Source organism: Myxozyma melibiosi (assembly GCF_037950935.1).
Source record: "Myxozyma melibiosi strain Phaff 52-87 chromosome Unknown BZA70scaffold_5, whole genome shotgun sequence".
Lineage (NCBI taxonomy): Eukaryota > Fungi > Ascomycota > Lipomycetes > Lipomycetales > Lipomycetaceae > Myxozyma > Myxozyma melibiosi.
Genome location: NW_027042919.1, coordinates 403,809 through 416,346, shown reverse-complemented (window position 1 = coordinate 416,346; position 12,538 = coordinate 403,809). Strand labels below are relative to the sequence as shown.

At 50.8% G+C, this 12,538-nt stretch overlaps 5 protein-coding genes across 5 annotated transcripts; 2 read left to right on the top strand and 3 right to left on the bottom strand.

Annotated features, from left to right (window-relative positions):
- Nucleotides 1-473: 473 nt before the first annotated feature.
- Nucleotides 474-1,652, bottom strand: BZA70DRAFT_157893 (uncharacterized protein). The gene has a single exon (XM_064909760.1). It carries the CDS (start codon nucleotides 1,567-1,569, stop codon nucleotides 964-966), a length of 606 nt encoding a protein of 201 aa, XP_064768477.1. The 5' UTR covers nucleotides 1,570-1,652; the 3' UTR covers nucleotides 474-963.
- Nucleotides 1,652-2,276, bottom strand: BZA70DRAFT_157913 (uncharacterized protein). The gene has a single exon (XM_064909761.1). It carries the CDS (start codon nucleotides 2,185-2,187, stop codon nucleotides 1,735-1,737), a length of 453 nt encoding a protein of 150 aa, XP_064768476.1. The 5' UTR covers nucleotides 2,188-2,276; the 3' UTR covers nucleotides 1,652-1,734.
- A 5,550-nt stretch (nucleotides 2,277-7,826) lies between these two features.
- Nucleotides 7,827-8,156, top strand: BZA70DRAFT_224468 (uncharacterized protein; the record flags this gene model as incomplete). Its single annotated transcript, XM_064910206.1, has 1 exon — nucleotides 7,827-8,156. A coding segment is annotated over one exon (330 nt), but the record flags the coding sequence as incomplete, so codon positions are not given.
- Nucleotides 8,157-9,412: 1,256 nt separating this feature from the next.
- Nucleotides 9,413-11,592, top strand: BZA70DRAFT_257185 (acetoacetate-CoA ligase; the record flags this gene model as incomplete). Its single annotated transcript, XM_064910818.1, has 2 exons — nucleotides 9,413-9,632; nucleotides 9,677-11,592. Exons 1-2 carry the CDS (start codon nucleotides 9,497-9,499, stop codon nucleotides 11,590-11,592), a joined length of 2,052 nt encoding a protein of 683 aa, XP_064768474.1. The 5' UTR covers nucleotides 9,413-9,496.
- A 226-nt stretch (nucleotides 11,593-11,818) lies between these two features.
- On the bottom strand, nucleotides 11,819-12,483 carry BZA70DRAFT_267280 (transcription elongation factor; the record flags this gene model as incomplete). The annotated part of the gene is made up of 3 exons (XM_064911094.1): nucleotides 11,819-11,991; nucleotides 12,077-12,260; nucleotides 12,481-12,483. The coding sequence occupies 3 exons, from the start codon at nucleotides 12,481-12,483 to the stop codon at nucleotides 11,819-11,821; spliced, it is 360 nt and encodes a 119-aa protein (XP_064768473.1).
- Nucleotides 12,484-12,538: the final 55 nt, after the last annotated feature.

The following is a 12,538-nucleotide window of genomic DNA, read 5'->3' as shown; positions in this document are numbered from 1 at the left end:
GCGCGCAACTCGCACGGTCAGTGCAGTCTCTCCTCTGAGCATCAAGCTATAAGCGTATCAGTTCATAGCGATTTATCACATTCTTTTGCTTTTTTCTCAAAAAAGAAAATTGGAGGATTTTGGGCTTTGAAGCGAGAAAAAGAGGTCAACGGGAAGACCGTGGGTGTTTGTGTCAGACCGCTTTATCAGCTACTTTCAAAGCCCATATACCAAAACCACATCATCGCTGAAAAGACCTATCAGAACTAACTCACCTTTACAGAAAGAACGTAACAACGAGAAAACAGACTTGCTCCCTAAACACATGTTTTACGCATTCAGCCCGAAGAGAAACATTTAAAGATTCTGAGAAGACGATTTTTCTTTTCTTTTTTTAATGTTATATTAATAATATTTCATTAGGCGAGATTTTTCTGCATGTTTTCGCTTTTGCTTTTTCCCAAAAAGGAAAATTCTTAAAAACAGTGATAGCCATAATATATGGAATATTTTTTAAGAAACCACAGATCAAATAAGTTGAGGAAATGACTCTGATGATTTTATAATTCAGTCCCAATGTAAACAAGCTCAAAAGGGGAATTGTTAATGACAAAAAGAGCTCAAGAAGTTGGGGTTACCCTCTACGATCACCAAAATATCACCAAAATCCTGAAAGACGTGGAAGATATCTATGCAAAGAATAGTAAGTCAAGAGACAGGCAGAGATTACGCAGTAGAATGACTGCCAAAAGAGTAGTCTGAATTCGAAAGTAAAATTACAGGTTTTGCGAAATCAGAATCTGGAAATGTCATAATGTGTGCAAACCCCGGTCTCTCTCCCACGCACTCTTACCCGCCGCAGTCGCCCATCGCGATCGCCATATACCACCACTACCACCGACCGAAGCATTCAGAAGGTCCTGGAAACCTTTCACAGATACCCCAACGTTTTTTCATTCTGTTTAGTATTAAATCTGTCTGTTTTTAGAAAAAGTGGTGCGACCTCGTTAGCGAGTTTGGGCGCGGATTCTGGCAAGGCCGAGCAAGTTCTGGAATTTCTGAGAGCATCATGTGCGCTTCGGCTCGCGCAACTCGCCACCTCGGCTGCTTTATAAGCCCAACAATTTGCCGCTGGATGCTGACGTGTCTGTGCTGAATGTGAAATTTATTTTTATGTGTTTTGTGCTTGCTTGCTGCCTTCCGTGGTTGCTCGCGTTGAGAAACGCGAATCAGTGCGCGCGAGGGCGGCGCTGCGATACTACATATCGCGCAATGAGCAGGTTGTGCTCGACACTGCTGAACGCAGAATGCTGCCAGATTTTGCTTTGTGTTTTTAGTGTTCACCGAGACTATCATTAAGTCCGAAAGCACATCTGGAGAGTGACTATTCTGCAATTGCAACTGCTCGATTGCCGACGGGTGAAATGCAACGTTTATCAAAAGTGCAATCACAACGTTCAGCGGAAGCGGATCACGAGTTCTAAAGGCAAAAATGAAAGAGAAGCGGAAGAGGGAGAAAAATCTGCTATAGAGTTGCATTATACGAGGGATGCCGTGCCCAGCGGAATCAGTCATTGTGGGTCGTGGCATAGATGAGCTGTCGGCAGCACAGACGAGCAGCGCGTCGGCGGACCGAGCAATTATTTCACTAGACGAATACGGGCTGCCATGGCATTATTTTAATGCGTCTATACTATGTCTATGAGAGACAGAGAAGGATGAAAGCTTGGTTTTGGCGGGAAATGCTAACTTTTCTCAGCACAGCTCTCCTGTTACGGCAAGATCACAAAGTCGTTGCTGCGCGCGGTACCACACGGTCAGCACGACGACGAGGTGTGATTTATAAGCACCGGTACCGGTGCAGATAGTGCTTGCAAAATCAGGCAGTATATTACAAATGCAGAGGTGGTGGGGTGTAAAATTGTCCGCGTGTGTGAGGCGGATCGTAGAGACCGACGGTCGAATGAACCTCAGGAGAACGCAGAGCATTTTCTCGCCACCCACGGCCACCCACAACCGAAAAACAGCAAGAAAACAGCCTGTAGAGACTCCAAAACTAGCTCTATGTATCGAGATATAAATATAATAGAAAACCGGCACCAGAAATGAATTTGTAAAGAAAACTGTCGGAGAATGGGATGGAGCAGGCTGGGCAAAAGAGCACGCGGAACAGGTAAATTTCGCACAACTTTGCAAATACCAAGCCATTTCCGCGCGCCGCCGCCAGTCACCATTCCTTTTATTTTATAATCGGACTTCTCTTGTAAAATACGTAGTTAATCACCATGTGTAAATTCAAATTTTTTTATTGCTAATGTTTTTTGGATGTGTCTATTTGCTATAATGTGTAGGTGGTTGATTTTACCGGTTCTTAAACTTTAGTGGCGGATGCTGTTACTGAGCATCCAGCACTGATCCGAAAAGGTGGAGCGCGAGTGCCCGACAACCACACACACACTCTCTCACTGCCGTCAAGGTCGCTTACTACCGCATCTGTATTTTTCTGTGTATATGGATTGGATGTCTAGTTTATGTATTTGATTTTGCTTATCGGTAAAAGTGCGCAAATCTAAGATAAGACATGCTATCGGTATCAGCAGGCTACGGGGCGGAGTTAGCAGACAGAGGGGCCCCAGAAAATGAGAGCGATATCGGGTACGCTTTCTGCTTGAGTCGAGCTCTCCTCTTTTTTGGTTGCTGCTGCTGGCGTTTAAGTCCGAGGAGGGCTGCGGGAAGTGCGGCGCAAGACGCAAGAGAAATGGTAGCCAAAGTTAAATATCGGGAGGGACTGAGGAGATGTTTTGGTGGTGTTCAGCGTTGAGCGGTGGTGCAGATGTTGATGTGAGAGATAAGGCTGCTTTAGTAGGTGAATTTCAGCAGAAAGGATGTTAATAGGGGTGGCCGGAGAGGGTCTTCAAATCGGGGTTATCTTTGTGTCATTTTTTCGTGAGTATGCATGCATATGTACGTGCGCGCATAGATTTTTAATACTTGAATGATTCTAGAGTCGACATTCGGCACGCTCGCGAACGTCCGCTTTGCCCTAAAATCGAGAACCATGAGCAAACAGAGCCAAAGGACAGAGACACAGACGAAAGGAAGAGAGACGCAGCTCAGGCAGAGCAGCTGCGGCAGTGCTCTTCTGGCAGACACACGGTCATAAGAAAACATGTAAACTCAAATATAAATAAGGTTACGCAGACGGCTTGCGAACGCCAGGTCAGACCACAAACCAGCACGCGCTCACCACGCAAACAAACCAAACAGAAAAAAACTCAAACAGAAATAGAGGCAAAAAAATTAAAGCAAGAAAATCAAAGGCAGAGAAGCACCGCGCGATCTCCGAGCCCTTTTTGCAGTTTTAGGGCAGGGCGGCTCTGACGCGCCTCGGTTCTCTCCGACGGACGGCTGTCGTCTTTCGTTCTCAGACCACTATTTCGTCTCGCTTCGGATACCCTTCGCCCTCGTGCTATCATGGTCTGATTCTGATCCTGATCTCTGTCTTTTGTGTTCTGTTTGTTCACGCCACTTTGTATACCTCGCGCCGTGTGTAACTGACTGTCTCACGTCGAATCAGGCCTGCGCGGGATATGGCTTAGCAGCACGGGGCGGAGTGGAGGCCGGATGCATTGTTCACCGGCCACCGACTTCCCCCGTACTGATTTTTTCCCCTCGGATTCGTGCGAGTGGTTTATTGCTGACCGGTGGAGATCAGCTATAAAACATCTCGGTCGTTCATAGTCAGGGGGACAACAAATGACAGAGTGTGCGGTCTGTTTCTCAGCAGCAGCCCGAGTGTCGTCCGAGTACCCTATCCTTCCATCAGATGGTCTTCTGCTCCACCTTTCCGCTCCTGACTGTAAACTCAAAGTATTCCCAGAGGCCGTGTGTATCCTCGAAGAGACTGAATGGAGCAGTCTCGGGCGCGGACGCGGGAGGCAAGGTCCCGCGTGCGGAGGGACCCCTGACTCATCGGGCTCATACGCACTTTTCAACTTCACATGCTAAGCATTTCGAGCGTGAGAAAAAGGGATCAGACTCCAGCTGACTTTGATCTATTTGATCTGTCTTGGCTACTTTGTCAGACTCACGTCCTGCAACTTACCTTTCTTTGGCAGATCCTGGCTCATTATATTCACTCGCCATACGTCGCTGCTGCAGGGAATCAGCAGTCTACAGATTAGCTTCGGCATGTATTTTTTCAAGTCGTGCTTTGACACGTCCATCATCTGATATGACGCAGAGTAGACAGGGAAAAGGCGATTGAAAGATCATAGGCATGCAGAGAAGTGGGCAAGCATGCCTTCTTAGTATATCGGTCTTCGTTAGGCAGGCAGAAGGTGTAGGTATTCCAAAGAGGAATCCATAGCTCATCTTATACTGCGCCTGGCAATACAAGCCACGATGTCCAAAACACCTGATGTGCAGGATATATAGCTGATCTATTGTAAAATAGCGAAAAGATGAGAGGAATAGGTGCCTTTTCTGGTGCTATTAATTACCTCCTTCATCATCGCGCATATGCGAGCAAGGCCGCCGCCGTCGTCGTCCTTAGCCTCCTCGGTAAATAACAATCACCGCAGCAGCAACCACTTTTTGCCTCGCGATTTTCTCTTGATTTGTACCCTGACCAGGTCTGCTGACGTAGCTTGCTGCAAGATGCGCAAGATCCTACCTCTATAAGCTCTATTTGCTCAACAGAAAACCATCAGATAGTTTGTGTCGACGTCGGAACGTGCACGCGCCGAGTAGATTATATCCAGGGTTTGCTCGAACGCACCAGACTTTTTTTTCTCCCAAGAGTCGAAAAAAGATCGGCAGCTAGTAAATGGAAAAGGAAACAAGAGCTCGAGAATGGGTAACTCGCTCGTTCTGTATTTACTGCCTAATAAAGAAGGATAACCACGGAAGCGAAAATATGGACAGGGAATTAGGGACCGGGAGGTGCGCTAGACTAAACTACGAATAGACAGGCTTACGCAAAGAGTAGGCCTATATGAATATAGCGACCAACTATACAATTGATTAGTCGAACGGATGATCTTGTCGTTGCGTCAGCTCGGAATGTATAGAATCCAGCCTGTTGAAGTAGGTCTATCGGCGCTCGGTCGGAAGACTGTTCGATCCGGCTCACTTTGTTTCTTTGGTTCCGCGCCGCTGTTTTCAAGTTAGGACCATCATTTACGAGCACGGTATCCGTAAGAGAAAGAGAAGACGGCGATGTTGTTCTTATAAGAATTCATGTTGCTCATTGCGTCTTCTTTTTGTTTTGCTCGGCTTTCTGTTCAGGTATTCCGGGAGCCCTGGCCGCGGCCAAAGTTCAATTCTAGATCAGGCAGGAAACCTGCAGGTCGAGCGAAGACCCAGTAATAAAAAAACATAAAAGGAAAAGAGAATAGATGAGAATAGGGGAGTGGCACAGTAGTTAAGTGGAAGAGAAACGAAGAAGAGAAAGCAGAAGAGAAGAAGATAAAGAGGGAAATAAAAAAACATTAAAGCTACCGGAAGCAGTAGGATTGCAAGCAGCAGGCAGGCAGGAAACACAGCCAAGTTAATTACGCGTCGACACCCGCCCACGGGGGCGCGCGCATCGGTAACGTGTTTTTAATTAATAAATGAACAGCAGTCGAAAGATCCGAGTGGCCGGGCCAGAGGGGAGATTATTTGTGGCGATGGGAAATAAGAAGATGTGTTGAACGAAACCCGGCGGGGTTGTGGGCTGAAACAGAAGGCTGGAGCAGCAGAGACAGAGTGAGAGACAGGCGCTGGGGAAGCACGCAAAGGTTCCGCAAAGCAGCTGCGGTCTGCTGTACTGCTCGCTTCCCCTCTGCCCTGCTCTGCTCTGCTCTGTTACCATACGTAAAGCGAACGTCCACACGACACACGCGCTACCCAACGGCAGAAGCAAGCGCAGAGGAGCAGCGGACGAAGAAGCAGTAAAGGGAATAAACGATTACATGAACGATTACCTAACAATAAAAAAAGGATATTTATCGGAAGCTGCGGAGCGAGCGCCAAACGCAGGTCGCACAGTCTCGAGTCGCGCGACACGTACGGGCGAGCGGTGCGGCGGTGGCTCGCTACGGGTACCGCTCGAGATACTCGACCCGCTCCGCCGTCACCACGCGTTTGTCCATCGAACCTCGCCCGTACCCGTGTTTGGCCCAGGTCGACAACCCTCTCTCCTTCTACCAGGCTCCCCGCCCGGCTAGCACCCGCCATGGCCCTCCAGGCACTGCTTGTGTACATATATATATATGTTTCTCGTCAGTCCTGTTGCTGTTCTGCTTACTCTCCGTTCTCCCATTCCCCTCCCTCTCCAGTTCTTTTCTCTCTCCCTACCCTCTCCTAGCCCCTGCTCGCCCTCCTCTCCCTCATCCATGCTCCCCTCCGCCCTCCTCGCCAGGCGCGGCATTTCCAGCGACGATCTCGTCGTCCCCGCCGCCAAACGACAGTGCCTTTTCCCTCAAACCAGCCAATTCTCCCCTCAGCCCTCTTCCTCGTCTGTATCGACCTCGACATCCGCCTACAGTCTCCCGGCCTACGCCGAATACGACAGCTCACTGCTGGACAGCTCTTCTGCGGACTCTGCAGCCTTCGATCAGCAGCAATTAGACGACATCAAATGGCAAAGTACGTGTTCAGGAATACCTCCCCAGAGACTGACTGAATCGAGTCCCTTTCCCGCATTCCATCTGTGTTGTGACTAGCACTCTTGATTTCTCGCGCAATTCTTCTAACCACCCGCAGATCCCACCTTTGATCGAGTCCCAAGCCTCAACCGCGAAACGATGCAGCTGTACAACGACATCTTCTCCTTCGTCGACACCTCAAAGCTTCTCGGAAACGTCAACGTCGACGACGACGACACCGTCATCAACGACGGCGGCAATCGAATAAACAACTCGAACGACTCGTCGCTGCCAAAGTTTGAAGACGACAATGCCAGCAGCGGCCTAGACGACAGGTCCGAGCTGTTCTTTCTCGACGGATTCAACCCGCTTCCTGAGGTGCAATCATCCCAAACCTCTTCCTACCCGTCTACGCAGTCATACAGTTACTCGGTTTCGTCTTCGCAGATCGCGGCTGCTGAGGCGGCTGCTTCGAACGGTCTTTCGCCCGAGCTATTCTCCTACATCTGCCCTTCTGCCGCTCCCTACTCTGGTCCCTCATCCTCGAACAACAGCAGCAATAGCAACAGCAGGAGTAACAACAACATCCGGTATACAGCTAGAGACAACAGCAGGAGCAGCAATTACAATGCTCAATCAGCTGGCGCCGGCTCTGGAAAGCGATGGTCGGTAGGCTCGTACGCCTCTCAGGCCACAGGTGTCGTCAACATCTACGAGAGCGAGGTCCCATCCGATGCGATTGCCAGCATCGCCGCTTCGGTTGGCGACGACGGCTTTCAATTGCCCGGTCCAGGCGAGCCCGCCGGCGAATTGAAAGAGATGAGATACGCATTATCGCATGCGGCATCTCCATCAACGACCTCATCCTCGCCAGCGCTTTCGCCCACAGATCTCTCGACAGGATCAGCGAGATCGAGCGTCTCGTCCGTCGACATCAGCTCACCGACCGAAAGTTGCACCCAGGCAGTTCTACAGACCAGTACTGCTGCTGTTAATACGACAAAGCCGGCAGCGAATGACTGGGCTACGGCAACATCAGCAGCAGTGGCGGTGGCGACGAGCAGCAAGCGCGGAAGCCGTTCGTCGACTCTAGGTCAGCGACAAAGCAAGCACGCGTCGGGCTTCTGCGACTTCCCGCATGACTTTTACGCGCCGCTAGCGACGCGCCGGCAGCCCCCTCCGCAGTCCGATTTCGAGTGCGAGAACGCGGATGATGTTCCGCGCAAGCAAGAAGTTCGATTCAGTGGGGACCTGTACACGCCACTGTGGGTGCGCAAGAAAGGCGACGCGAAGGAAGGCTGGTGCGATTTGTGTCCGGAACCGCGGTGGTTGATCTTGAAGAACTCTGCGTACTGGTACGACAAGAACTTTGCGCATGGGATCTGTCCGGTGACGGGCAAGCGGTACACGCGTCCGACAAAGTGCCAGCGGATAAAGGGTAACGAGGAAATGTTTGAAGGGTTGTGCTCGGTGTGCAACCAGTGGATTCAGATCACGACCCGTCGCGGCGGTGGCGGGACTAGTTGGTTCAGACATGCGAATCGATGCCATAATTACGACCGACAGCGACTGGAGCATTAAAAAGAAAGAAGATTTGGATGATTGGATTTCAGGATTTTTCTCTTATGTTTATACTGGTGTGGGTTGTGGGTTATCGGAATATTGTGGGATACCGGCGTCACTTGTACATACCTGTCCTATTTTTTGTATTGATATTGTTTATGTTGAATGGTTTAGCGGTTGTGATTTGTTTGTCCACTGAATGTTTGGTTGCTGGGAAATAATAGCTAGCGCATGTACATGATAGAACCTTTAGATTCAACACTGAGGCCCACCTTGGGCATCTAACTTAAGTACTGCCATAGAAACCAAAAATAAATGACCGCACAATAGAATTTTAATAGATTGAGAGAAATAAAAAACATGCGATCCGAGCCAAGTTGCCAAGTTCGTTCGAGGCAGGCTTAGACCCTAGAGACTAGTAGATTAGTGACTCTTGCTCGGGATCCAGACGGGCCTGGATGGCCGCGGTGCAGATCAGAGGAATGCGGGCATATGAACGTATATGAAAAGTCAAGGATCTGCTGATAGTTTAGCGTATGCTTTTTCGCGGCCTACGCAGCGGAGTGGCTGTGGCCGGGCCAAGTCGATGGGAGGGAGAGAGAAGAGGTTTGTAGCGCAATCACGTCTGGGCGGTGGGCAGACGGCAGGATCGCGAGTCGTAGAGAGTCACAAAGAGTAGGAGGAGAGAAAAGAGATAGGAGAGGAGGAGACAGAACTTGCTGCTCAGCTTAGGCGAGCGCACCGAGCCGACAAGCGAGCGGAACACCCGCAAGTAACAGCAGCGGAGGAGCAGCGGAGGAGCAGAGCAACGCACAAACGCACAGCAACAACAGCAGCGGCAGTAACAGCAAGAGCAACAGCAGCAACAACAGCCCGCAACCAGCCAACCGCAACCAGAAACAAGCCCAACAGCAGCGATAACAAAGAACCGCAGCCAGAAGCAACCAGCACCTCCCAGCACCTCCCAGCACCTGGCACTCGCCTCAGCCACCGCGCCACGACTCGTGGCTGCACGTGTCGACTGGGCGGTCCACAAGCTGGCTTTAGCGATTAGCTAGCTGTCAGTTAAGCCTTCCTATTTGGGCACTATGCTTATGTCATCATACTGCATATGCGGCGCATCCGTGTTCGTATTGTGCTGACCTGTGCTTATTAATAGATGATGTAATTACCCCGCGAGCCGCACGGGAGAGTTCGTCCGAGGCTCGCTTCACCTTCACTTCAGGCTCTCTGCTCCTCTCTCCACTCGCTGTCTCGCTCACGCCTCCTCACTCCCACGCTCTTTTACTTCTCGCTCCTTTCCCCCTGTGGCTGCTATTTTGATGACGGTGAACGGCTACGACGACGAGTCCGAGCTCATCCTCAACCCCGTCGAGCTCTGGCGTAATCCCAATCCCGACTCAACCTGCTGTGCTCGCTTCATTGAGTACGTGAATAAATCTCACGGTCTCAATCTCAGTAAGTCCTCTTTTCCAATTCTTTTGAGTTGTGCTGACAATTAGCAGAGACCTACGATGATCTCTACTCGTGGTCTATCTCCGATATCCCGGCCTTCTGGGCTGACGTCTGGTCCTTCACAAATGTTCGCTCATCGACTCCATACACATCCGTAGTCGATGCCGCAGCCCCTATGTTCCCGCGCCCGCAGTTTTTTGCCGGTGCTACACTTTCCTACGCGCAAAATCTCCTCTTCCCGACCCCAGTGCCCGACGCAGACTCCGCCGCTGTCTACTCCGTCACTGAGTTCTCCACCACCGCCGTCACATGGCGCGAGCTTCGCGAGCGCGTCCGCAAGCTCTCTGTCGCCATGCGTCGCGCCGGCGTCAAACCTGGCGACCGCGTCGCCGGTTACGTCTCAAACAACGTTAGCACGCTCGTTTCCCTTCTTGCAACCTCTGCAGTCGGCGGTATCTGGTCCTCAACCTCATCCGAGATCGGCTCGGTGTCGGTCGTCGAACGCCTCGCACAGATCGAGCCCGTGCTCCTGTTCACCGACAACGCCTCGATCTACAACCAAAAAGTATTCAACAACTTAGCAAAGGTATCTGAGATTGTTGCGAAGCTGCCGAGTCTCAAGACCGTTGTGGTCGTCGAGACGTCGAGCGCGAGCGCGATTGACCTCGCGAGTGTGACACCCGCGGCGGGCGTTGCTGTCTTGGCTGACGACTTTGTGGCTAATGTTGGACAAGACGAAGAGCTTCAGTTTGAGATGCTTGACTTTGACTTTCCGCTTTTCATTGTCTACTCCTCTGGCACGACCGGAAAGCCCAAGTGTATTGTGCATGGACAAGGAGGCTCGCTGATCCAGCACAAAAAAGAGCATTTTATTCACATGGACATGTCCACCGGCGACGTGTTTTTCCAGTACACAACTTGCTCGTGGATGATGTGGCAGTGGCTGATTTCTGGTCTCGCATCTGGCGCCACCTTGGTGCTCTACGACGGCTCGCCGTTCCAGCCCGCCGGTGAATCGTCGATGTTCAAGCTGATTGAGGAACTTGGCGTCAAGTACTATGGCACCTCGGCAAAGTATCTTTCTATTCTTGAGCAGAAAAACTACATGCCGCGGGAAACCTATGCGATGAAGAACCTCCGCATGGTGACGTCGACGGGATCTGTTTTGAGTCCGTCGACGTTCTCGTACATCTACCGATCGCTCGGTCCGGATATTGTGCTCAGCAGTATCACTGGTGGCACCGACATTCTGTCTCTCTTTGGTGCTCCATCGCTGATGACGCCGGTCTACAAGGGCGAGATCCAGGTAAGGGGACTCGGTATGGCGGTCGAGGTGTGGTCGCCAGAGGAGGATGGCAAGCGTCTGGACGAGACCGGACAGCCCGGCGATCTCGTGTGCACAAAGGTGTTCCCCTGCATGCCAGTCATGTTCTGGAATGACCCCGCCGGCGAGAAATACGAGGCGAGTTACTTTGAGCGGTTTGGTCGGCACGTATGGCACCACGGCGACTTTGTGCGTCTGTCGCCAAAGACAAACGGTCTGATCATGCTCGGTCGGTCCGATGGCGTTCTAAAGCCGGCGGGAGTACGTTTCGGGTCGTCAGAGATTTACAACGTGCTGATCAAGGAGTTTCCTACTGAGGTCGACGACGCATTGTGCGTTGGAATGAAGCGAGCCGAGGACATGGACGAGACGGTCGTGCTTTTTCTCAAGATGCAGCCGCAGGTGTCGTTCACGCCCGAGCTTGTGGCGAAGATCAAGAAGACGATACGGGAGCAGCTGTCGCCGCGACATGTGCCGGGCATCATCGACGAGACGCCGGAGATCCCGTTCACGGCGAACGGCAAGAAAACGGAGACGATTGTGAAGGGCATAATCTCAAAGAGCAAGATCAAGGTCGGCGCGAGCGTGGCCAATGCGGATTGTTTGCAGTGGTATAGAGATTGGGCGGAAGCGCACTGAGTGTGTTGATTCGTAAATTGCATCATTTTGCTAGATCTTTTTTTGAGTCTGTTTTTTTTCTGTCTATAGTGTGTATATTGCGAGAAGGGTACTGTATTATAAATGAGATGTAGAAAAGAAAAATCGCACTGCTTACTATTTTGATCTTACAAAGACTGTATTGCTTCAATCATATTATACACAGTAAGCCCTTCCCAAACAAGGAAAAAAGCACTAGAAGCTGCTCTTACTCAAGCCCGATATCATCCTCATCATCCTCTTCTTCGTCGGCGTCGCGGTCGTTTTCGCGCTCACTCAGATCGCTGATATCATCCTCACCGATCTGCTTCGGATCCTGGATCTCTCCGCCTTCGACCGCATCAATCCATTCGCTGTAAATGTCGACCGGTACACTCAACTCTACAAAACACTAGTTAGCCACAAAAAACACCCTTTGAAAACACAAACTGAAAAGAAGTTAAGAAGAAGGAGAGCTATGACGCACTAGTAATCGAAGTCTGGAAATTCTGGCCGCAAATCTTGCAGTTCAAGAACCCGAGATTCATCTTCTTGTCGAGTCTGCAGATGACTGATTTTTCGTGATTGCAAAACAGGCAGGAGAAGACGGTCGGGAGGGGTTCGCGCGCGCGTCGCTGCGCGGGCTTGCGGGTTGATTTCTTTCGTTTGCCCTGTTGTTTGACAAGAATGAGATTGTGAGCGGGAGTTGGATGTTAGAAGGAAAGAGAAGGGGGTCTGAGTTGGTATGCTAGGGAAGCAGCGAGGAAGATGGAGCAGGATAGGAAAGAAGTAGATGTAGCGAGAACCTGCGCATCCAGCATCGAGGTGGAGGAAGCACCCCCACCCGCATCCCGACCAGCCAGCACCCCTACACAAACAAAATTCACATACCATTTCTACCCGGTTCAATCCTCTCGCACAAATAGAGAAGACTGCGGTGAGGACTGCT

What these genes read in the sequence shown, in the direction of transcription:
- BZA70DRAFT_157893 (XM_064909760.1), bottom strand. Translation starts at nt 1,569, where the DNA reads ATGCCACGACCCACAATGACTGATTCCGCTGGGCACGGCATCCCTCGT.
- BZA70DRAFT_157913 (XM_064909761.1), bottom strand. Translation starts at nt 2,187, where the DNA reads ATGGCTTGGTATTTGCAAAGTTGTGCGAAATTTACCTGTTCCGCGTGC.